The sequence below is a fragment of the Anomaloglossus baeobatrachus genome, chromosome 11 (genome assembly GCF_048569485.1).
Source record: "Anomaloglossus baeobatrachus isolate aAnoBae1 chromosome 11, aAnoBae1.hap1, whole genome shotgun sequence".
Lineage (NCBI taxonomy): Eukaryota > Metazoa > Chordata > Amphibia > Anura > Aromobatidae > Anomaloglossus > Anomaloglossus baeobatrachus.
Genome location: NC_134363.1, coordinates 17,620,325 through 17,643,925, shown reverse-complemented (window position 1 = coordinate 17,643,925; position 23,601 = coordinate 17,620,325). Strand labels below are relative to the sequence as shown.

Genomic DNA, 23,601 nt, shown 5'->3' with positions numbered 1-23,601 from the left:
GTTTTATTCCGGCAAACTGTTTTGAAAGTGCATTGTATAAAAATTAGATTCAAGAGATGTCAATTAACTTTGAACAGATTCCTTCATCTCTAAAGAACATATTTGGAAATTTAAATTTTTATTTAACTCATTTCTAGGTAAGCTACTGCATATGTCTATTGGCTGAAAGGACATGTCTTTGTACCTCCACATTACATTTTATATGAATTAAGCTACTCATGAAAATATGTGATTATTCAGCAACCTTTTCAATAATTCTAAATCTATAAGTACAATTACTATTTTATCCTTCTAAATAATCATTTTTCACTAGGACAAATGTAGAGAGCAAGATAAGTATAACTTGAGATACTGATTTCTTTAATTTATTCACTGGAGTTTCCTTGATTATGATGTAACTTATAACAGTTCACAAACTTCTTCTTTACTTCTGAAACCCCGATAGCGCAGTCAAAGTTAAATTTGCAGGAGTCAGTGTTAATACAGCCTTTTACAGAAAATGTCCTCTCTCTGTGACCTGGATAAATAAAATAATAACAGACATCATTAGGTAAAATATATTTTGTCCGTATTACTAATTTAGATAAGTTAAAATCCATTATAGCAATATCAATGGGATCAGAGGCGCGCTGCCAATGGAATAAAGGGTGCTTTACACGTTGCAAGATCGCTAGCGATGTCGAGCGTGATAGCACCCGCCCCTGTCGTTCTTGCGACATTTGATGATCGCTGCCGTAGCGAACATTATCGTTACAGCAGCGTCACACACACTTACCTGACCTGCGACGTCGCTGTGACAGCCGAACAATCCCTCCTTCGAGGGGGAGATGCGTTTGGCGTCACAGTGATGTCACCGCGACATCACTAAGCGGCAGGCCAATAGGAGCGGAGGGGCGGAGATGAGCGGGACGTAACATCCCGCCCATCTCCTCCTTCCGCATTGCCAGTGGACGCAGGTAAGGAAATGTTCGTCGTTCCTGCTGTGTCACACATAGCGATGTGTGATGCCACAGGAACCAGTTTTTTACTCAAGAAGTAGGAGGGCACCAATTCCTGGGAACCACAAACAACATCGTACCTGTGGCAGCAGCGATATTAAGGAAATGAGTGATGTTTCATTGAGCAACGATTTTTCACATTTTTGTGCTCGTTGATCATCGCTCATTTGTGTTACACGCTGCGATGTCGGTAACAGTGCCGGATGTGCGTCACTAACGACGTGACCCCGACGATATATCGTTACCAATATCGCAGCGCATAAAGCACCCTTTAGACAATACTACTAATATGAAATTCCTAATTTGGGGGGGCTAAGTGCTAAATGTCATGTCCATGGTCTGCCCACTTCTGTGATAATGACTGCATTATGTTCATGAGAGGTCAGAGCTCAGCAGTGCAGAAGAGAAGTTATGGAGAAGTACCTGTGATCATGTGACCAGAGATCCGCCATATTTTTGTCTCACCATATATACAGGTATTTGCTTAATACACTGGGTACAGCTACTTAATCCACTGGTTTTGATCTATCCCTTGTACCTATAGAGTCTGTTGTAGAGTACATATTGTATACAAGTGGGATTGGGCTTTTTCCCGGTATTTTGTGTTTTTAGTTGTGTTTTTCTATGGGCCTAATGATTTCTGTGTATGTACCTTTAATGCAATTTGAAAATTTCCAAGTTATCAAATATACACAGAAGTATTTTTTTCATGAAAATTATAAACATTACTGACCCGGATCGATTGCGTCTCCCCTATACTCAAAACATTGATCCATGGATCCGGTGCAGTTCATTTCCTTGTCTTTCTTACATTCCAGCAAACTACCGGTACAGTAGCCGGTTGGACATTTTGCACCATTTGGGGTTGGATCTTCTGTAGGAACTGGAGAATAATACAATGATTGTTTCAGAAAATATTTGCATTGAGTTATAACTTTAAATGTGTTGATTAGAAATGAGCAAATCATTAGAAAATCGATGTCGACATGATAGTTAATTTTTTTATAGACTTTTTTCAATTACACATACAGAAAAATACTTAAAAATTAGAGAGTTGACCCCTGCAACAACAATCTGGTTGAAACCTTTTCAGTTTCTGGCATTAGAATGGCCCAGCCATTAGCAAATTGTAGGTGCTCTTTAACATGGGTAGAGCAAATTTATTTTCATTTGGTGTTGAAAGGGTTAGGAGTTCCTTTCTAATACTGCTGAAATTACATATAGCTCTAATCTAAGCTGCTGCACCTTGATGCCATTCCCTGTCATTATCTAAACTCATTCCCTACTCTCCCATTTATTTGCCAATGACAGTTCTTCTATGCTGACCTCCCAGGAGAAGTTTTTCTTGTGGGAGCTGTTAAGTAAAGCCTACTTTACCTGCTGCGATATCGGTACCGATATCGTTAGCGAGCGTACCTGCCCCTGTCAGTTGTGCGTCACGGGCAAATCGCTGCTCGTGGCGCACAACATCGCTTACACCCGTCACACAGATTTACCTTCCCCGCGACGTTGCTTTGGCCGGCGAACCGCCTCCTTTCTAATGCGGCGGTTCGTGTGGCGTCACAGCAACATCACACAGCAGCCGTTTAATAGAAGCAAAGGGGTGGAGATGAGCGGGCGGAATATCCCGCCCACCTCCTTCCTTCCTCATTGCCGGTGGACGCAGGAACGATGTAGTTCCTCGTTCCTGCAGTGTCACACATAGCGATGTGTGCTGCCGCAGGAAAGACGAACAACCTGTGTCCTTCAACAGCAACGATATTCAGGAAAGGAACTACGCGTCAACGATCAACAATAAGGTGAGTAATTTTGATCGTTAACGGTCGTTCCTGCGTTTCACACACAACGACGTCGCTAATAAGGCTGGATGTGTGTCACGAATTCCGTGACCCCAACGACATCTCATTAACGATGTCGTTGCGTGTAAAGCGGCCTTTACATTTGTTGATTTATTTCTGCTTGTTTGTTTCTATTCCAGTTTTTTTTATTGTAGTAGTAAGACTAGCATCTTGCTTCCAAGCTAACTAGCCATGGCTAGCCCAGAGTCATCCAGTGATTAGTCATTTGAGGTACAAAGGAAATGACTTGTCCAAAGATTATAGGGAGTGCAGTGTGTAGTCTCAGGTCTGTGTTAAAAGATGACCCGCGCTTTCTCCTCCCTAGTTCCAGGGCCTTGTGTGGTATTACTACCCTGGATTTCTAAGAGATGCTGTCATGGAATATCTCAATAAGAAAAGCCTAAAAACTCAACATCACCATGTGCATACAGCGGGCTTTACATGCTACGATTTTGCTACAGCTATCTCGTTGGGGTCACGGAATTTGTGACGCACGTCTGGCTGCTGTAGCGATCTCGTAGTGTGTGACTCCAAGGAGCGATTTTGGATCGTTGCAAAAATGTCCAAAATCGCTCCTCGTTGACATGGGGGTCCGCTCCCAATTATCGATACTATCGCTTTGCCGTTGTTGTTCCTCGTTCCTGCGGCAGTGCACATCGCTGTGTATGCAAGCAGAGTAAGGAACATGCAGGAGTGAGGAACATCGCCTTACCTGCCGCCGGCCACAATGCGGAAGGAAGGAGATGGACGGGATGTTCGTCCCGCTCATCTCCGGCCCTTCGCTTTCATTGGGCGGCCGCTAAGTGACGTCACTGTGACGCCGAACGGACCGCCCCCTTAGAAAGGAGTCAGCTCACCGGTCACAGCGACGTCGCTATGTAGGTAAGTATGTGTGACGGGGTTACACGATTTTGTGCGCGACGGGCAGCGATATGCCCGTTTCGCACAAACGATGGGGGGCGGGTCGCTTGCTAGTGATATCGGTACCAATATCGCAGAGTGTAAAGCCACCCTATATGACAGATTGGTTTTATCATACTAATCTAATCAGCTTCTATAAAGAGGTAAGTTACAGATTGAATTAAGGTAATGTCATGGATGTTGCATATCTGGAATTTTGAAAGGCATTTGATCCCGTGACATAATAGTTGGAACTTAAAATAAAAACAATATGTGTATTTGGTTTAACAACTAAGTCAGTGATAAGAAACATAAGGTGGTTATTATAGGTACACACTCAGACCTTGTGGGGTACCATAGGGGTCAGTATTGGGTCCTCTTCTTTCTAACACATTTATTAATGACCTTGTATAGGGTGTAATAGTTGAATTTCAATATTTACGGATTATAGTATACTCTGCAAAGTAATCAAAATGTACGGTTCGGTATTAATTAGAGATGAGTGATGTTCGAATCGAACCGTTCGCCAATTTCAAATTCGAGTGATTTTGGGCGGTGTTCGAGTCGCTCGACGAACTCAAACGATTTGCTTCACATTCAACAGTTCGAGTTAACGTTTGATAACGGTTCATCACCAAAAACGTGGCTTTTGACAGTAAGGCTATGTGCGCACGTTGCGTATTTGCATGTGTCCTGCGTCCCCAGCACAATCCCTCACTCTTTCCTACTCTCCGATCAGCTGCACGACTGTCACAAAGCTCCGGCGGCTTTTCCTCTTTTGAAAATGGCTGCCGCTCATTATTCAATCTCGTATTCCCTGCTTTCCCCACCCACTGGTGCCCATGATTGGTTGTAGTCAGACATGCCCCGACGCTGAGTGACAGCTGTCTCACTGCAACAAATCACAGCCACCGGTGGGCGGGTCTATATCGTACAGTAAAATAAATAAATAATTAAAAAAAAAAAACCTGTGGTCCCCCCCCAATTTTAATACCAGCCAGGATAAAGCCACACAGCTGGAGGCTAGTATTGTCAGGATGGGGAGCACCTCGTTATGGGGAGCCCACCACCCTAACAATATCAGCCAGCAGCCACCCGGAATTGCCGCATCCATTGGATGCGACAGTCCCGAAACTCTACCCGGCTCATCCCGAATAGCCCTGGTGAGGTCGCAATCGGGGTAATAAGGAGTTAAATGACAGCTTATAGCTGCCACTAAGTCCTAGGTTATTCATGGCAGGCGTCTCCCCAAGATACCTTCCATGATTAACCTGTAAGTGAAAATAAACACACACAACGAAAAATCCTTTATTTGGAATAAAAGACAAACCCTCCCTCATTTACCACTTTATTAATCCCCAATCACCCATCCAGGTTCAAAGTAATCCACACGATGCTTTCAGCTCTGCTACATGAAGCTGACAGGGAGCGCCGTAGAACACAAGCACTCTGTGCCAGCTCCACACTGCACCTGAAGTGAGCTGCTCCATCACCGGAGACTTCACTCGGATAGGGCCTGCGTGTGTGCAGGGATGATAATGGGGGCGGTAGTTCTTGCGTGTGTGCGGTGATGATGATGAGGGCGATAGTGGCGGGGTGTGTGCGGGGATGATAATGGGGGCGGTACTGCCGGGGTGTGTGCGGTGATGATAATGGGGGTGGTAGTGCTTGCGTGTATGTGGTGATGATGGGTGCGGTAGTGCTGGGGTGTGTGCGGGGATGATGATGGGTGCGGTAGTGCTTTCGTGTGGGCAGTGATGATGGGTGCGGTAGTGCTGGGGTATGTGTGAGGATGATAATGGGTCGGTACTTCCGGGGTGTGTGCGGTGATGATGATGGGGGCGGTAGTGCTTGCGTGTTTGCGGTGATGATGGGTGTGGTAGTGCCGGGGTGTGTGCATGAATAATGATGGTGGCGGTAGTGCTTGTGTGTGTGCGGCGATGATGATGGGGGTGTTAGTGCCGGGGTGTGAGTGGGGAGGATAATGGGGGCGGTACTGCCGGGGTGTGTGCGGTGATGATAATGGGAGCGGTAGTACTTGCGTGTGTGCGGCGATGATGGGTGCGGTAGTGCTGGAGTGTGTACGGGGATCATGATGGGGGCGGTAGTGCCAGGGTGTGTGCGGTGATGATGATGGGGGCAGTAGTGCCAAGTTGGGTGCGGGGATGATAATGGGGGCGGCACTGCTGTGGTGTGTGCGGTGATGATAATGGGGGCGGTAGTGCCTGCATGTGTGTGGTGATGATGTGTGTGGTAGTGCCGGGGTGTGTGCGGGGATGAAGATGGAGGCAGTAGTGCTTGCGTTTGTGCGGTGATAATGGGTGCGGTAGTGCCGAGGTGTGTGCGGGGATGAAGATGGAGATGGTAGTGCTTGCGTGTGTGCGGTAATGATGATGGGGGCGGTACTGCCGGGGTGTGTGCGGTGATGATAATGGGGCGGTAGCGCTTGCGAGTGTGTGGTAATAATGGGGGCGGTAGTCATGGAGTGTGTGCGTTGATGATAGGGCGGTAGTGCCAGTGTGTGTGCGGTGATGATGAGTGCGGTAGTGCCAATTGTGCAGTGATGATGAGTGCGGTAGTGTAGGGGTGTGTACATTGATGATGATGGGGGCTCGCTCTCTCTCTCTCGGTTTAACACAACGCGTTATTTCACAGGAATACATTGCCTTTATATCACACTATTTAAAACACACTGTGACGGATGCCAAGCATCCAGTGCGCATGCATTCTGCATCGATTCTGCAGTCACAATTCATTCACATGTGCTGCCAAACTGCTGCAGAATTATACGCATGGACACTACGCAATGTGCGCAATGTTAATAATAATATCCAAATTCAGTGTATAGTGTGCGGGGGGGGCGGGGGTTCCTGAAATAATGGCGATCTCCATTTTTTTTTCCTAACCGCACGTACAGTGGGGCGGTGCAGGCTGTCAGCCAATCACACACACAAACAGCAAAGTGCATTTTTTGCACACAAGCAAGGGCATGTGTCATTGGCTGTGTATGTCACATGTCCTTGCCCTATAAGGACTTCTGAGTAGTTTCACTTTTGGACATCGTAGAATGAGTTTACTCTGTGTATACGTACTTCATACCAGAACTGGCTCATCTGGATCCATCCGTGCACCTCCTGAGTTGTCCTGTGGCTTCTACGCAGGTAAGCTGAACCTTTTTTTTGTGTTTTCCATGTGTTTGCCTGCCATTGTTTTCAATGGGGTCCTCACTACCTGACCCCTTTAGGAAACGCACCCAACGGGAGGGCAGGAAGAATCGGAAAGGGAAAAGGTCGCAAAAGAAAAACGGTATCTTGGAGGAATTAATTGTCAATTTAACTGATATCCCTAGAAATTAAATAAGTGATAATCCTATGAATGATAATGTGGTAGTAAATCTGTCTGATCATGAACTCTCTAATGACATGCTTTCTGTGCTATCTTTTGTGTCCCAGAAGGGTTTGATTTTGTGGAATTTAAAGTGGATCTCTTTAAAGCTATAAGGAAGATCCACTTATATAAACACTTTCACCAGGTTTCTGTAAATAATAGAAGAGTTCCTGAGGGCGAACAGCCATGTGCGTCTTTTGGTGGAAATTTTGATGTAACAGGTGCATTTGATCCTGGTATAATACAAGACACAAGTCTTTTGCTTAGTCTGACTGAGCCTGTGTAGTGAGTAATAATGGAGAAGGGGTTTTATGCCACGCTATTCACCAGGCACAAGGACGAGAAGATATTCAATGTTCCTTTATTGTAGCTTGAGTCTACGCGTTTCAAGAGCTCTGCTCCCTTCATCAGGACAAGAGGCACAAAATTAACATTGTTAGGCATAGAGGCAGTTAGGGACATAGTAGCACGGAGTGGAAAAAGTCCCCTGTTTTGTGATTTTGTTGGGGAAGCACTAGAATTTGTTCTTTCAAAGAATGCCTTTATGTTTCTGGATCAATGGTACATACAGTGCGGGGATACCGCTATGGGTACCCCCGTATCTTGCGTCATGGCTAACCAGTTTTGGGCTTTTTTGAAAGCAAGTTTGTCTTTGATGACTCCAACCCATATTTAAAATACATCCGGCATTATCTGAGGTATGTGGACGACGTGTAACTTTGTTACCTATCTTAACTCCGTAAACACCATGAACATGTCGTTCACATCCGTGTTTGGAGGAGACTCACTTAGTTTTTTGGATGTGGATGTATGGGTGGAGCAAGGCAAAATTGCTACAAGAGTATATCGTAAGCCAACAGTGACTAATTCTTTGCTGCATTTTCGAAGTGCCCATCCCCAGCACACTAAAACCGCCTTACCGTATGCCCAATGTTTTGACTAAAAAGAACTAACAGTACTTGCGAAGGCTTCTCGGAACAAGCTATGGATTTAAAACAAAGGTTACGGGCTCGGGGGTATCCTGATACTGTTATTGATGTAGCATACAATAAAACTGTGAATCAGAAAGATCATAGCTGTCAAAAAAGCGGGAATTGTTATAATAAGAACAAAAGGAAAAAAAGTGACACTAATGACAGATTCATTTTCAGCTTCAAATTTGGCCCCATGCATGAAAAAATAAAAAAAGCGTTAGAGAGGAATTGGTACATCTTGGAGAGAGACTCTGATTTAATAAATATGACTCGTTCCCAACCACTTGTTACCTATAGGAGAAGCCACAACTTGAGAGACCTATTAGTCAGGAACAGACTAGTAAGTCCAAAATCCTGGCTCGATAAACAAACTCCTGTGGGGAACTACCGATGTCGACAAATCAGATTTTGTGATCTGCATTTAACCGGTAATTCCTTACAGATTGGTGCCCATATTCATAGAACTCAACAGTTTATTTCGTGCAAAACAAAATTCGTGGTTTATGTAGTGACATGCCCGTGTGGAAGGTTTTATATTGGAAAAACCATTAGGTGTTTGTATGTCCGATTTAGGAAACATTTTAACTCAATCCTAACGGGCAAGGGCTCCCCCAGGTTGATAGACCATGTACGTGAAGCCCATGGAAGTCGACCTGAGGTCCTGCGCTTTGCTGGATTAGTAAGAATGTCATTACCATCACAAGGAGGAGATCTCCATAAATTGTTATTGCAGGCTGAAGCGAAATTAATAATTAAATATGGAGCGCAGGGCAACTTGGGTCTGAATGACCGCAACGACATGACAGTCTTTTTATGAACGAAAATAGTATTGCCTGTATGATGTTTTTTTTTTTTTTTTGCAGTAACAGTAAGAATGCCCATTTATAGGGGTTATAAAAATATTAGATTATATGTAAGGATTTGACCAAACATCTTGCATCACATGATTGTAAAATAACCGTACTTCTCACTGTATTTTTTACTGTATTTTTTACTGTATAACAGTTTATATTACATTAATTGTTCCTCTTACCTCTCAAATGTTATCTCTGGTTTATCCATTTGGATTTTAGTATTATATTGTGTGCAGCACATACATATTGTGTTGTTTTATTTGTTTTTGTAAAACATTCCATATTTTTGTTTGTGCGGTGATGTTATCTGGATGCTGGCTCCTATTTAAGGAGAGGTACACTGCACTCACATGTGGACCCGTGAAAGCCTAATTACAGGCGAAACGGCCGTCGTCCCGCTAATGATTTTATCCTGCACTGAAATTTTGAAATAAAGAACTTCGGACACAGCAACGGTAATTGCGGTCAATTTCTTCTGCTACATATTGAATTGGCTGTGTATGTCACATGTCCTTGCCCTATAAGGACTTCTGAGTATTTTCACTTTTGGACACCGTAGAAGGAGTTTACTCTGTGTATACGTACGTCATACCAGAACTGGCTCATCTGGATCCATCCGTGCACCTCCTGATTTGTCCTGTGGCTTCTAAGCTGGTAAACTGAACCTTTTTTTTTGTGTTTTCTATGTGTTTGCCTGCCATTTTTTTCAATGGGGTCCTCACTACACCTTGGTGTTTTACATTATTCTAGTGTACCTGCTCTCCCTGGGGGTTAGCGTCAAACCTATAGATTGTAAGCTTGTGAGATGGACCCTCACTCCAACAGGATCTGTTGAATTGTGTTTATTTGTATTGTTTTTATTATGTGTACATGTCCCCTTTTGATTGTTAAGTAGAGTTGAGCGATGTTCGATTCAAACGGTTTACCAATTCAAATTCAAGTGATTTTGGTCGGTGTTCGAGTCGTTCGACGAACTCGAATGATTTGCTTCACGTTCGACAGTTCGAGTTACGTTTGATAATGGTTCGATCACCAAAAGCGTGGCTTTTCACAGTAAGGTTATGTGTGCACGTTGCATATCTGCATGCATCCTGCATCCCCAGCACAATCCCTCTCTCTTTCCTACACACCGATCACAATGCAGCGCTGCACGGCTGTCACAATGCTCCAGTGGCTTTTTTCTCTTTTGAAAATGGCTGCCATTTCATTCTTCAATCTGGTATTCCCTGCTTTCCCCGCCCACCAGCGCCCATGATTGGTTGCAGTTAGACACGCCCCAACGATGAGTGACAGCTGTCTCATGGCAACCAATCACAGCCGCCGGCGGGTGGGTCTATATCAAGCAGAAAAATAAATAAATAATAAAAAAAAAACCTGCGGTTCCCCCCCATTTTGATACCAGCCAGGATAAAGCCACACGGCTGGAGGCTGGTATTGTTCGGATGGGGAGCGCCACGTTTTGGGGAGCCCACCTCCCTAACAATATCAGCCAACAGCCGCCCGGAATTGCCACATCCATTAGATTCGACAGTCCCGGGACTCTACCCGGCTCATCCCGAATTGCCCTGGTGCGGTGGCAATTGGGGTAATAAGGGGTTAATCATGGCAAGCGTCTCCCCGAGATACCTTCCATAATTAACCTGTAAGTGAAAGTAAACACACACAATGAAAAATCCTTTATTTGGAATAAAAGACAAAAAAACAACCTTTCACGATTTTATTAAAATCCCCAAATACCCCTCCAGGTCCGACGTAATCCACGAGGTCCCGCGACACATCCAGCTCTGCTACATGAAGCTCACAGGGAGTGCCGTAGAACATAAGCGCTCTGTGTCAGATCCACGCAGCGACTTACGTGAGCCGCGCTGTCACCGGGGACGTCACTGAGGTAATGCCTGCGTGTGCGGTGATGATGGGGGTTGTAGTGCCTACGTGTGTGCGAGGATGATGCGTGCAGTAGTGCCTGCATGTGTGCGAGGATGAGTGCGGTAGTGCCGATGTTTGCCCTCCCATCCATCCATCTATCCATCCCTCCATCCCTCCATCCATTCATCCCTCCCTTCCTCCATCCCTCCCTCCATCTCTCCCTCCATCTCTCCCTCATCTCTCCATCCATTCATCCCTCCCTTCATCCCTCCCTTCATCCTTCCCTCCATCCCTCCCTCCATCCCTCCCTCCATCCATTCATCCCTCCCTCCCTTCATCCCTCCCTCCATCACTCCATCCATTTTTCCCTCCCTTCATCCCTCCCTCCATCCCTCCCTCCATCCATCCAATCATCCCTCCCCCCATCCATTTATCCCTCCATCCATCTCTCCATCCATTCATCCCTCCCTTCATCCCTCCCTTCATCCCTCCATCCCTCCCTCCCTATTTCCCTCCATCCATTCCTCTCTCCATCCATTCATCCCTCCTGCCAACCATCCCTCCATCTCTCCATCCATTCATCCCTTCCTTCATCCCTCCCTTCATCCCTCTCTCCATCCCTCCCTCCATCCATTCATTCATCCATCCATCCATCCATCCCTCCCTCCATGTCTCCCTCCATCCATTCATCCCTCCCTCCATTCCTCCCTCCATCTATCCATCCCTTCATCCCTCCCTTCATCCCTCCCTTCATCCCTTCCTCCATCCCTCCATCCATCCCTCCATCCATCCCTCTCTCCATCCATCCTTGTAGCTGAATATTCTACTTCTGGATTCTCTACTAATCTAACCAAATCTTCCTATGTTTCTCATTAGAGGCAAAAATATAGAGAAGCCTTTTTTTTAATTATTTCATGAATTTCATGAAAAAATAAAAAAAACAACAACATGGGCTTCGCCCCATTTTTGTGTCCAGCCAGGTACAAGTAGGCAGCTTGGGATTGGAATCCGCAGTACTGGTTGGTCCGAGCTTTCTGGGCCCCTCTCCTGCGAATTGCTGTCTGCAGCTGCCCCATAAAATGGCACTTTCATAGAAGCTCCATCATCTGGTGCTGTATCCAACTCTTCCAGCTGCCCTGATGACGGTGGCTCGCTGGGTAATAATGGGCTAATACTAGCATTGTTTTACTAGCTAGTATTGAGCTAGAGATTCTTAATGTCAGGCAAGTTTGACCCAGCCATTAAGAATCTCCAATAAAGGGTTACAAAAAAGACACCACACAGAGAAAAAAATACTTTAATAAAAATAAATACACAGACACACTTAGAGACTCCATGTTTATTACTGCCTGTCAGCCCTCCACGATCATGGTCTGTCTTCTTTCTCCTTCAACCCATGCAGCTCTGCTACATCAGACAGCACAGCATGGGAGGAAGAACGCTGCTGCTTCCGTGCAGTTTAATCACTCAGTGAGTGAGCAGAGGCTGCGGGTTGTAAGCGGTGACGTCACCGCTGCCACCTTTACAATAGCAACCTGACAGGCGGGTTACTATAGCAACGGTGATCTCCGATCACATGATTCCCGGCGCTGCATCTCGCCGGTACACGGAGATGCTCAAATGAGCACCGCATACCGGAGAGATGCACTGACAGGACCTAGCATAACGTCTAGCCATGTGACCAGTCTGTAGCCAATGAGATAATAGACACGTGACTGGTCACATGCTATTTTGACGTCACGATAGGTCTAATCATCAGTGCTGGTTACCGGGAGGACGCATCAATTATCGGAAGGAAAAGCGGCGGGAGCCAGAGTGCAGGATGCGTCGCGGGGACCTGTAAGTGTAATGGCAATGTTTATTTACTGTATGTGTACATGTATAATGTGTTTCTATGTGTTTGTGTTTGCCTCCCATTGTTCTCAATGGTTTTCGAAGGTGTTCATCGAACGTTTGTCGAACGTTTGCCAAATTAAGCCGCCGTTCGCTGAACCGAACTCGAACACTAGTGGGGTGGCTCATCTTTATTAAGTAATGCAGAATATGTTGGTAATTTAAAACACAATTATTATTAATATTACAATTATCATCACCATTGTGTCACTTACATCCATATCCATCAGTATTGCATAAATTCCCAGTGCAGCAATTCATATAAAATCGATATTTTGCTTTTTCCATTAATGCTGAACCCTTGGCTCCACACAGAGTTTCATTGGCACAAGATTTCAATATTGACTTATACACAATTCCATCTGCAAAATGAGTAAATCCACATTACAAAACCAGAGCACGGATGGAGAAACAGCAATTTTGGCAAAATAAAGACAAGACTTTTATTTACTGTAGTTAGAGTATTGGCAAGCGGTCATACATCGATCTCCAAGGCATTCAGTCTCAGACACATTACACGTTGTAGAGTTGCTGGAGAAGCCGGAATAACATTTATAGGTAAAGACTGGAAAATAAAAGTGTTAACCCACCGATGTTATATGGAGACAGAGATCATGAGACCGTCTGGTGAAATGGGGAATGTTCTCGTTGTCATTACGATCATGTTTTTCACAATTGATGTCATGTTGTCAATATTACTACTAGTGTGACAAATACTGTAGACCCAAATCTTTCATGCCTAGTGATAGGCATGTTAGGCTGGTTTCACATCAGCGTTTTTTGCCGGTCGGCAAAAAAAGGCAAAACGCATCTTACAGGATCCGTTTTCTGCTCAATGCAATGTCAATGGACTTGCAGCAACATGCGTTTGCATGCGTTTGTGTGCGGTAGTGTCAGGATCCGGTAAGTTGCAGTTTTTTACCTTTTATCAAAAACGCAACTTGTTGCGTTTTTCACCTTCATCCAAAAACTGCAACTCACCGGATCCTGTACATTGCGGCAGTAGCTGCAATGTATTTTATTGGGTGCCGGATCTGGTTTTAACAGTTTTGGTTGTATGCTGCAGGAAGGATCCTGTTTGCTGTTCAGAACATGGCCTGAATATCACTCAAACACACTCACACACACTCACTATCACTTACACTCACTCTCACTCACACTCTCTTACTCACTCTCATGCACACTCACACTCGCTCACTCTCACTCACACTCACTCTCAATCTCACTCACACTTTCACTTACATTCACTCTCACACTCACTCTTGCACACTCTCTCACTCACACTCACTTACACTCTAACTCACTCTCACACTCACACTCACATTCAGTTACTCTCACTCACACTCACTCTCACTCACTCACACTCACTTACATTCCCTCACACTCACGCACACTCACTTACACTCACTCACTCTCACTTACACTCACTCACATTCCCTTACACTCACTCACACTCACACTCTCACACTCACTCTCGTCCAGAGCTGCATCCACGCTGTAATGGCAGATTCAGCTCACTCCCGATCATGACTTTAATGCCCGCCCAGGCCCATTCATCTCATTCCCAACCACATGACTCAAGCTGATAGTCACAGGATCCAGTAAATAACACTTGCATTTGCATGCGTTCAACTCAAATTCAACAGGATCCAGTCACATGCAGTTTGCGGTTTTTTTCCTCAAGGCAAAAAAACGCTAATGTGAAAGCAGCCTTACTCGATCAAGTATCAAAGGTGCTTGAGCAAAGGTTTAAAGGGCACTTTACACGCTGCAATATCGGTACCAATATTGCTTGCAAGCGTACCAGCCACCGTCGGTTGTTTTGTCACGGCCAAATCGCTGCCTGTGGTGCACAACATCGCTTACACCCATCACACGGACTTGCCTTCCCTGTGACGTCGCTGTGGCCGGAGATCCGCCTCCTTTCTAAGAGGGCGGTTCATGCGGCATCACAGCGACGTCCCACGGCAGCCGTCTAATAGTAGAGGAGGGGCGGAGATGAGCAGCCGGAACATGCCACTCACCTTCTTCCTTCCTCATTGCTGGTGGACGCAGATAGGATGATGTTCGTCGTTCATGCAGTGTCACACACAACGATGTGTGCTCCCGCAGAAATGAGGAACAACCAGCGGCATGCCCCACCAATGATATTATGAAAAGGAGCGACATGTTAATGATCAATGATTTTTGCCATTTTTGTGATCGTTGATCGTCGCTCTTTGGTGTCACACGCTGCGATGTCACTAACGGCGCCGGATGTGCGTCACTTATGACTTGACCCCGACGATATATCATTAGTAGACTTGAGTGCGGTTCGCGAATCGCGGTTCTCCAGTTCGCGGTTCGAGTGATTTTGGGGGCTGTTCTAGATCGAACTAGAACTCGAGCTTTTTGCTAAAGTTCGATAGTTCTAGATACGTTCGAGAACGGTTCTAGCAGCAAAAAGCAGGGCTTTTTAAAGCTACAGTGTGCAGGAGCCATTGCTGGCAGCCTGCCAGAAGCTGGTAACCAAGATAAACATTGGGTATCCAACCAAAGCGCTTTGGTTAGTAACCCGATGTTTATCCTAGTTACGTGCATGAAGCCCACACTTCCCCGCTCAGCTCACTCCGCCCCCTCCTGCACGCGGCATGTACGTGTACACATACACACACACACACACACACTGCACTCTGCACACATGGTCCCGCTCGGCTTACCTGCGGTGATGAAGTCCCGCCATTCCGACCTCAGCGCTGTCACTGTCCTCCATGGCCGCCGCTTGTCACATCACCTTCTCTCGCTTCTGACCCGAGACTGACTAGCGGTGACGTCACGGGCCTCTCGTGATACTTGGCTGTGAAGGCGGCGGTCATTGAACTCAGTGACAGGTGCTGTCAGTGTGCAGGAGATCAGCGCAGGTAATGTACCTCGCTGACAGCAGCACTTGTCATGCCCTGCAGTGACCTGGGCTGACCCATTGATGTTAGCTCAGGTCACTGCATTGTTCTCCCAGCCAATGGGGAACATTCTGCTCTTCATTGACTGGGACAGTGTGGATCGTCATGGCAACCCCTTGGATTACACCAGACCTGGATTTGTTTTTCTTTCTAATAAATTGGTTAAAGAGGGAATGTATTGGGGAGTGTTTTTTCAAATAAAAATGTGTTTGTCGTCTATTTTTTTTTATTACTGACTGGGTTGGTGATGTCGGGTATCTGATAGACGCCTGACCTCACCAACCCCAGGGCTTGATGCCAGGTGACATTACACATCTGGTATTAACCCCATATATTACCCCGTTTGCCACCTCACCAGGGCGCGGGATGAGCTGGGGCGAAGCACCAGGATTGGCGCATCTAATGGATGCGCCACTTCTGGGGCGGCTGCGGCATGCTATTTTTAGGCTGGGGAGAGTCCAATAACCATGGACCTCCCTAGTCTGAGAATATCAGACCCCAGCTGTTTGCTTTACCTTGGCTGGTGATCCAATTTTGGGGGGACCCCTGCGTGTTTTTTTTTTTTTAATTATTTATTTAATTTAAAATAACAGCGTGGGGTGCCCTCAGTTTTGGATTACCAGCCAATGTGAGGTTGCCAGCTGTGGTCTGCAGGCTGCAGCCATCTGCTTTACCCTAGCTGGCTACAAAACTAGGGGGAACCCTACGTCATTTTTTTTTTCTTTTTTTGGCTAAATACAAAGCTAAGCACCGCTTAGTGCCACATGAAAGGCACCAAAGGGTGCAAAATTACAAAATGCAGGAGAGTGGGACATTATGTGTCTTTCTGCCATTATAATGACAGAAAAGACTGATATGAAGTGCACAAGCACAAGAAAATCACCAGAGCGCTCTACGCTGTGAAAAGCAGTAGAAAATGTCAATGGAGTGAACATGTGGCCGCCTCATGTAGGATGAAGCTATGGATCCTGGGTAATTTTATGCATTTACCCTCCTTCAGTTTTTTTGCAGTACACAAAAAAAACGGAAGGCACACGGATGACAAACAGATGACATACGGACCGTCTACGGAACGGAAACGGATGCCACACGGATGCACCCATGAAAAAAAACAGACTGTTTTTTGCAGACCGCAAAAATGGATCGGTCGTGTTAATGTAGCCTTATTCTGATCTGCGTTTATAAACAGCAGGCAGAAATAAGTGAATAACGCCCCCCGGCGTCAGAAAATCTCCGGGGTTTCAGGGCTAGCTGAGACCCTGGAGATCATGATTCAGGACGGTTTTTCCGGTCCCCGCTCACGTGATCACAGGTATACACCGTACACCGATGATCATGTTACAGTAAATGACAGCGCCGGTAAAAAATTATTTATCTCCCATCTGGCATGAACAAACATGATAAATCTCCTCCTCCCCGGTCCCCTCCGGTCCCCCGGTGTCGCCAAAGTGCCCCCCCTGATGCCCTCCCAGAAATCCAAGATGGCTGCACGCACAGCAGCGCGCCGGCCGCATTCACCCTACTCCTCTGATTTCTGTCGCATGTGCAATGACACATGCGACAGAAAACTCCTCCCCAGGCCCTGCCAGGTCACCCCCTATAACCACACCGGTGTTCCCCGGTGTCCCACGGTACCTGTGCAGCGTTGATCCCCCGCGGCCCTCTCCTTCACAATAGACGCTGCCGCATGCACAGAGCGGCTGTCAACTCAGCTTCCTGTGTTCAGACACAGTGAGTGGTGGTTATGCATCTGTAAGCTAAATGGGCGGCACGGTGGCTCAGTGGTTAGCACTACAGTCTTGCAGCGCTGAGGTCCTGGGTTCAATTCTCACCAAGGACACCATCTGCAAGGAGTTTGTATGTTCTCCCCGTGTTTGCGTGGGTTTCCTCCGGGTACTCCAGTTTCCTCCCACACTCCAAAGACATACAGCGCTATGGAATTAATAACGCTATATAAATGAATAAATTATTATTATTACTGCAATGCCCTGCTCATGAGGTAAGGAACATAATTGATCAGGAGAGCTATACTACATTTCCAAATGGAGGGATTTGCTTTTATAGTTGCCCTGCTGAATGACTACCAAACATGAGAGTCTGTTATACGCCACAAGAAAACACATCTAAATAGCGAGCTCTGTTGTTAAGTATTCATTCAGCTGGATAACTGGACTTAAAGGGGTATTCCATCTCCAAGATCCTATCCCCAATATATAGTAGGTGGAATAGCAATAATATCAGCAAATACCAATATTTGGAAATGTAGAATAGTTCTCCTGATTAGGCATGCCCTTACCTCATGAGCAGGGCATTGCAGCTTTGGTAGCAACCATTACGACATGGACTCTGCTGCTGTGGACCCGGGGAGAGTGAGTGCAGATTCATTGCACCCACACTCCTCACATGAAGGGTCTGCACTCCTAGAAAATTGGGGATACGTTCCCTGAGTGTCTCCCCCCCATATTCTAGACGGTCCAGAGTCGTCGTGGGACCCCTTTTATTTTTTTCTTACAATAAATTGGTGAAAGAGGGAATGTTTTGGGGACTGTTTTTTCAAATAAATTTCTTTTGTCGATTTTTTTTTTTTTGTTAGTACTGACAGTTTATGATGTTGGGTATCTAATAGACGCCATGACATCACAAACTGCTGGACTTGATGTCAGGTGACCTTACAGCTAGTATCAACCCGATTTATTACCCCGTTTGCCACTGCACCAGGGCACGGGATGAGCTGGGGTGAAGCGCCAGGATTGACGCATCTAGTGGATGCGCCACGTCTGGGGTGCCTGTGGCCTGCTATTTTTAGGCTGTGAAGGCCAAATAACTATGGACCTTCCCACCCTGAGAATACCAGACCACAGCTCCGCTTTACCTTGGCTGGTGATCCAATTTGGGGGGGACCCTACTTTTTTTGTGTAAATATTAATATTTATAAAATAATTATAAAAAAGAGCCTGGGGGGACCTCCACATTGGATCCCCAACCACGGTAAAGCTGCAAGCGGTGGTTTTCAGGCTACAGCCGTCTGCTTTACCCTAGCTGGCTATCAAAAATGGGGGGACCCAACGTCATTTTTTTTTTAACTATTTTTTAAATAGAAAAAATTAATGGGCTTCCCTGTATTTTGATTGCCAACCAAGGTAATGGCAGGCAGATGGGGGTGGCAACCCATAGCTTTCTGCTTTATCTGCGCTGAGAATCAAAAATACCGCGGAGCGCTACGTCATTTTTTTAAAGATTTTTTTTTACAGCACTGTGATGTCCAGCAATCAAAATACAGGGAAACCCATTTTGTTTTTAGTTATTTAAATAAATAATTAAAAAAAATATATATGGGCTCCCGCTGCATTTTTTGTATTGCTAGCTAAGGGTAATCCAAGCAGCTACTGGCTGCTAACCCCCACTGCTTGGTGTTACCTTCACTGGCAATGGAAAATCCAGGGAAGCATTTTTTATTTTTTTTGCCAAAAAACTACAAAAAAAGGACGTGAGCTTCGCCATATTTTTGTATGCTAGCCAGGTATAGCAGGCAGGTGCTGAAAGAGTTTGATACAGCGCCAGAAGATGGCGCTTCTATGAAAGTGCCATTTTCTGAGGCGGCTGCAGACTGCAATTCGCAGCAGTGGGGCCCAGAAAGCTCAGGCCAACATGTGCTGCGGATTCCAATCCCCAGCTGCCTAGTTGTACCTGGCTGGACACAAAAATGGGGCGAAGCCTACGTCATTTGTTTTCTAACTATTTCATGAAATTCATGAAATAATAAAAAAAGGGCTTCCCTTTATTTTTGGTTCCCAGCCGGGTACAAATAGGCAACTGGGGGTTGGGGGCAGCCGTACCTGTGTGCTGTACCTGGCTAGCATACAAAAATATGGCGAAGCCCACATAATTTTTTCAGGGGGCAAAAAACTTCTGCATACAGTCCTGGATGGAGTATGCTGAGCCTTGTAGTTCTGCAGCTGCTGTCTGTCTGTATGGAGAAGAGCAGACAGCAGCTGCAGAACTACAAGGCTCAGCATACTCCATCCAGGACTGTATGCAGAAGTTTTTTGCCCACCAAAAAAATGACGTGGGCTTCGCCATATTTTTGTATGCTAGCCAGGTACAGCAGGCAGCCACGGGCTGCCTCCAACCCCCAGTTGCCTATTTGTACCCGGCTGGGAACCAAAAATATAGGGAAGCCCATTTTTTTTAATTATTTCACTAATTTCATGAAATAATTTAAAAAAAAACGACGTGAGCTTCGCTCCATTTTTGTGTCCAGCCGGGTACAACTAGGCAGCTGGGGATTGGAATCTACAGCACAGGTTAGCCCGAGGTTTCTGGGCGCCTCTGCTGTGAATTGCAGTCCGCAGCCGCCCCAGAAAATGGCGCTCTCATAGAAGCGCCATCATCTGGCGCTGTATCCAACTCTTCCAACAGCCCTGGAGCCGGGTGGCTTGTTGGGTAATCATGAGTTAATACTGGCTTTGTTTTACTAGCTAGTATTAAGCCAGAGATTCTTAATGTCAGGCACGTTTGACCCGTCCATTAAGAATCTCCAATAAAGGCTTAAAAAAAAGACACCAAACAGAGAAAAAATACTTTAATAGAAATAAATACACAGACACATTAGAGACTCCATCTTTATTACCCCCTGTCAGCCCTCCACGATCCATGGTCTTCTGTCTTTCTTGTTCAACAAATGTAGCTCTGATCCATCACTGCTGCATGGGGGAAGACGCTGCTTCCCGTGCAGAAATCACTCCGTGAAGGCTGCACGGAAAGCAGCGTGCAGCCTTCACGGAGTGAGAGATCAGTGCTGCTGGCTGCTGGCGGTGACAGACGCGTTACTATAGCAACAGGGCTCCGATCATGTGATTTCCGGAGCCGCGGTTAGCGGTGACGTCATAGCAACGCAGTTAGCGGTGACAACGGTGATCCCCGTTAATGACCGGCTGTGTCAGCCGGTCCCTAACGGAATGGGGAGTCGACCGTGTGCTACAGCATGTCGCTGGTACACGGCGATACACAAATGTGCACCGTGTACCGGAGAGATGCACTCGCAGGTCCTACATGACGCGTCATAGTCATGTGACCAGTCTGTAGCCAATGAGATAATAGCCACGTGAATGGTCACATGGCTATTTTGACGTCACGATAGGTCCTGCATCACTGCTGGCAGTGCCGGTCACCGGGAGGATTCAGCGATCATCGGATGGAATAGCTGCAGGAGACAGAGTGCAGGAGGGATCGCGGGGACCGGTAAGTGTTATGGCAATGTTTATTAACTGTATGTGTACATTTATAATGCGTTTTTATGTGTTTGTGATTGCCTCCCATTATAGCCTATTGGTTCGAGTTCGGTTCGACGAACCGAACTCGAACGAGACCTCCGTTCGGCGAACCGAGCTCGAGCCGAACCACGGCCAGTTCGCTCATCTCTAATCATTAGTGATCCCCCGTGCCGCCCATAAATTAGTTTTCTCTTTTCTCACATTCTGCATGTACTATGATTTGGACTCTGAATATCCCGGAATATAAAATGGAGCATTTAATTTGCAGAGAATAACTTTGCCGTGAGTCCTAATTTCCTGTAAAATTTTCATTATTTGACGATTTTAAATCTTGACCAATCTTCCCATCTCTACAATAAATCTCAAAACTACCAGTATGTGAGTAAGGATTAACTCTTTAAAACTACCAATGGAGGTGTAGGGTATGACTTCTTATAAACCTATCACTAGGCATGAAACATTTGGGTCTACAGTATAGGTCACACCACACAACGCGTAAGAGATTCCAGTATGTATCCATTTCCAAAAATCAAGTAATGGGTGTCACAATTAACAAAACAAAACAAAATGTTCAAGAACGTGAATTTTTACATTTGAATACACCTGTTTAAAGTAATTGATGAACATTACAAAAAAATGTTTTCCTAACACCCCTCTGTGTATTACGTATATAGTATATGCTGAGAAGTGGATACACAAGTCTTACCTGGACCGACAAGGGTCGAGATTGTGGAAAGTAAAGCCACCAGGTTCTTCATTGTGGGTGACTGAGCGTCTTCTCGGATTCTCTTCTGCTCGTTCTATTTTCTGTACACAGGGATAATATATATATACTTTTCGGAAAGGTAAAGAAACTAATATCTCTTGGGATGGATGAGATTTCTTCCCTGACACTTGCTATGTAACAAGTTTCACTAGTAAACCATTCTCCATAATACGTCAATGGCATGATGAACTATAATATGACTCCATTACAATATCTACCATTTTAGCTTGCCAAAACCAGTTCTGTTTCACTTGCCTTTGGGAATGTTTAATTAACTCAAAATAATATATTTATTTTCCCAGCGGAATTATAATTGGATACATTTTAGCTGTGTGCACACTTTCTATTATTTGTTTCTTCTTCGGGTGCCTTAAAGGGAACAGGCTACCACGGGAGGTAGTGAGCTCTCCATCAATGGAAATATTCAAGCAGAAACTGGATAAACATATAGCTGGGATGATCGAGGAAAGCCTGCACTTGCAGGGGGTTGGACCCAATGGCCCTTGAGGTTCCTTCCAACTCTACTACTCTATTATTCTATGATTCTATGAACCTGTCACCAGATTTTGGCCTACTAAACTAAAGGCCCCGTCACACGCTACGATATATCTAACGATATGTCATCAGAGTCAAGAAATTTGTGACGCACATCCGGCATCGTTAGAGATGTTGTAGCGTGTGACACCTCTGAATGACTGTTAAAGAGTAAAAATACTCACCTTATCATTGCTCGTTGACACGTCATTCATTTTCATAATGTCGTTCCTCCTTCTGTGTGCCGATTGTTCGTCGTTCCTGAGGCAGTACACATCGCTACGTGTGACACCCCGGGAACGACGAACACAGCTTACCTGCGTCCCACAGGCAATAAGGAATAAAGTAGGTGGGCGGGGTGTTCCGACCGCTCATCTCCGCCCCTCCGCTTCTATTGGGCGGCTGCTGTGTGACATCGCTGTGATGTCGAACGTCCCACCCCCTTGAGGAAGAGGATTTTCGCCGCCCACAGCGACGTCGTTAGGGAGGTAAGTACATGTGACGGGGGTTAACGCCATTGTGCGCCACGGGCAACGAATTGCCCGTGATGCACAAACAACGGGGGCGGGTGCAATCGCTCATGCGATCGCACGATATATCGTAGTGTGTAACGGGGCCTTAAAGCTAGCAACTTTAGCAGCGCATGTGCTGCATTCTATGAAGGTGCACGTTATCCCCTGACCCACCTGTAACTCCTAAAAACATTTTTATAAAATCTCCCGCCCAGTATGTAAATTGTCCGGTCTGGTCCTAACGACATCCTATTCTGTGCCTCCTGTCCCTCCTTTCTCTGTCCTCCTGTGCTGATTGACATGGATAAATTCACAATAATCTTTGTAAGGCAAAAAACTAAAATAAAAAACAATGGCGCAGTTGCGTTGCTTTTACTATTTGACCAGATTTAGGTTTTATTTTTTTCCAGTGCACTGTTTGGTAGAATGAATGCTGTTAGTGTAAGGGCCCAAGGACAGAGGACCTCAAATGTTCTATATGTCACAGTTGCTGTTCTGGCACAAGGGTGCAGGGGCCATGTTCCCTGGGTGGTCTACAAGGCCCTGATGTTCCCTGCTATCCACCCCCACACAGTATCCACAGCTGATAGACAGTCCACAGACACGGTCTTGGGGATAACAGTTGCTTTAATACAGCGGGAACAAAGGAAAACAACACAGAATATACAGTATGTTTCACGGTCTTTTGTGGGTAGGCCACAGCAAATACAGCTTGGTGTTGAATGCTGAAGTGTAATTAGGGTTCTGTAGCTTTAAGAGCACAATTTGCTTCAGATGTAATACTGGTATGCCTTTAGAAGCAGGTTCAGAGTCTCTTGAGTTTAGAGGGTAGATATAATAAGATTTTACAGACCTGGAGTCCTGGAG

At 45.7% G+C, this 23,601-nt stretch overlaps 1 protein-coding gene across 2 annotated transcripts; it reads right to left on the bottom strand.

The window, feature by feature from the left end:
* Nucleotides 1-131: 131 nt before the first annotated feature.
* On the bottom strand, nt 132-21,861 carry LOC142256440 (uncharacterized). Of its 2 annotated transcripts, XM_075328127.1 has the most exons (5): nt 21,629-21,861; nt 13,162-13,275; nt 12,926-13,072; nt 1,732-1,881; nt 132-517 (listed from the first exon to the last, which is right to left on the bottom strand). In XM_075328127.1, the coding sequence occupies exons 1-5, from the start codon at nt 21,678-21,680 to the stop codon at nt 366-368; spliced, it is 615 nt and encodes a 204-aa protein (XP_075184242.1). In that variant the 5' UTR covers nt 21,681-21,861; the 3' UTR covers nt 132-365. The 2 variants fall into 2 exon arrangements, with proteins under 2 accessions (XP_075184242.1, XP_075184241.1); XM_075328126.1 differs by lacking the exon at nt 13,162-13,275.
* Nucleotides 21,862-23,601: the final 1,740 nt, after the last annotated feature.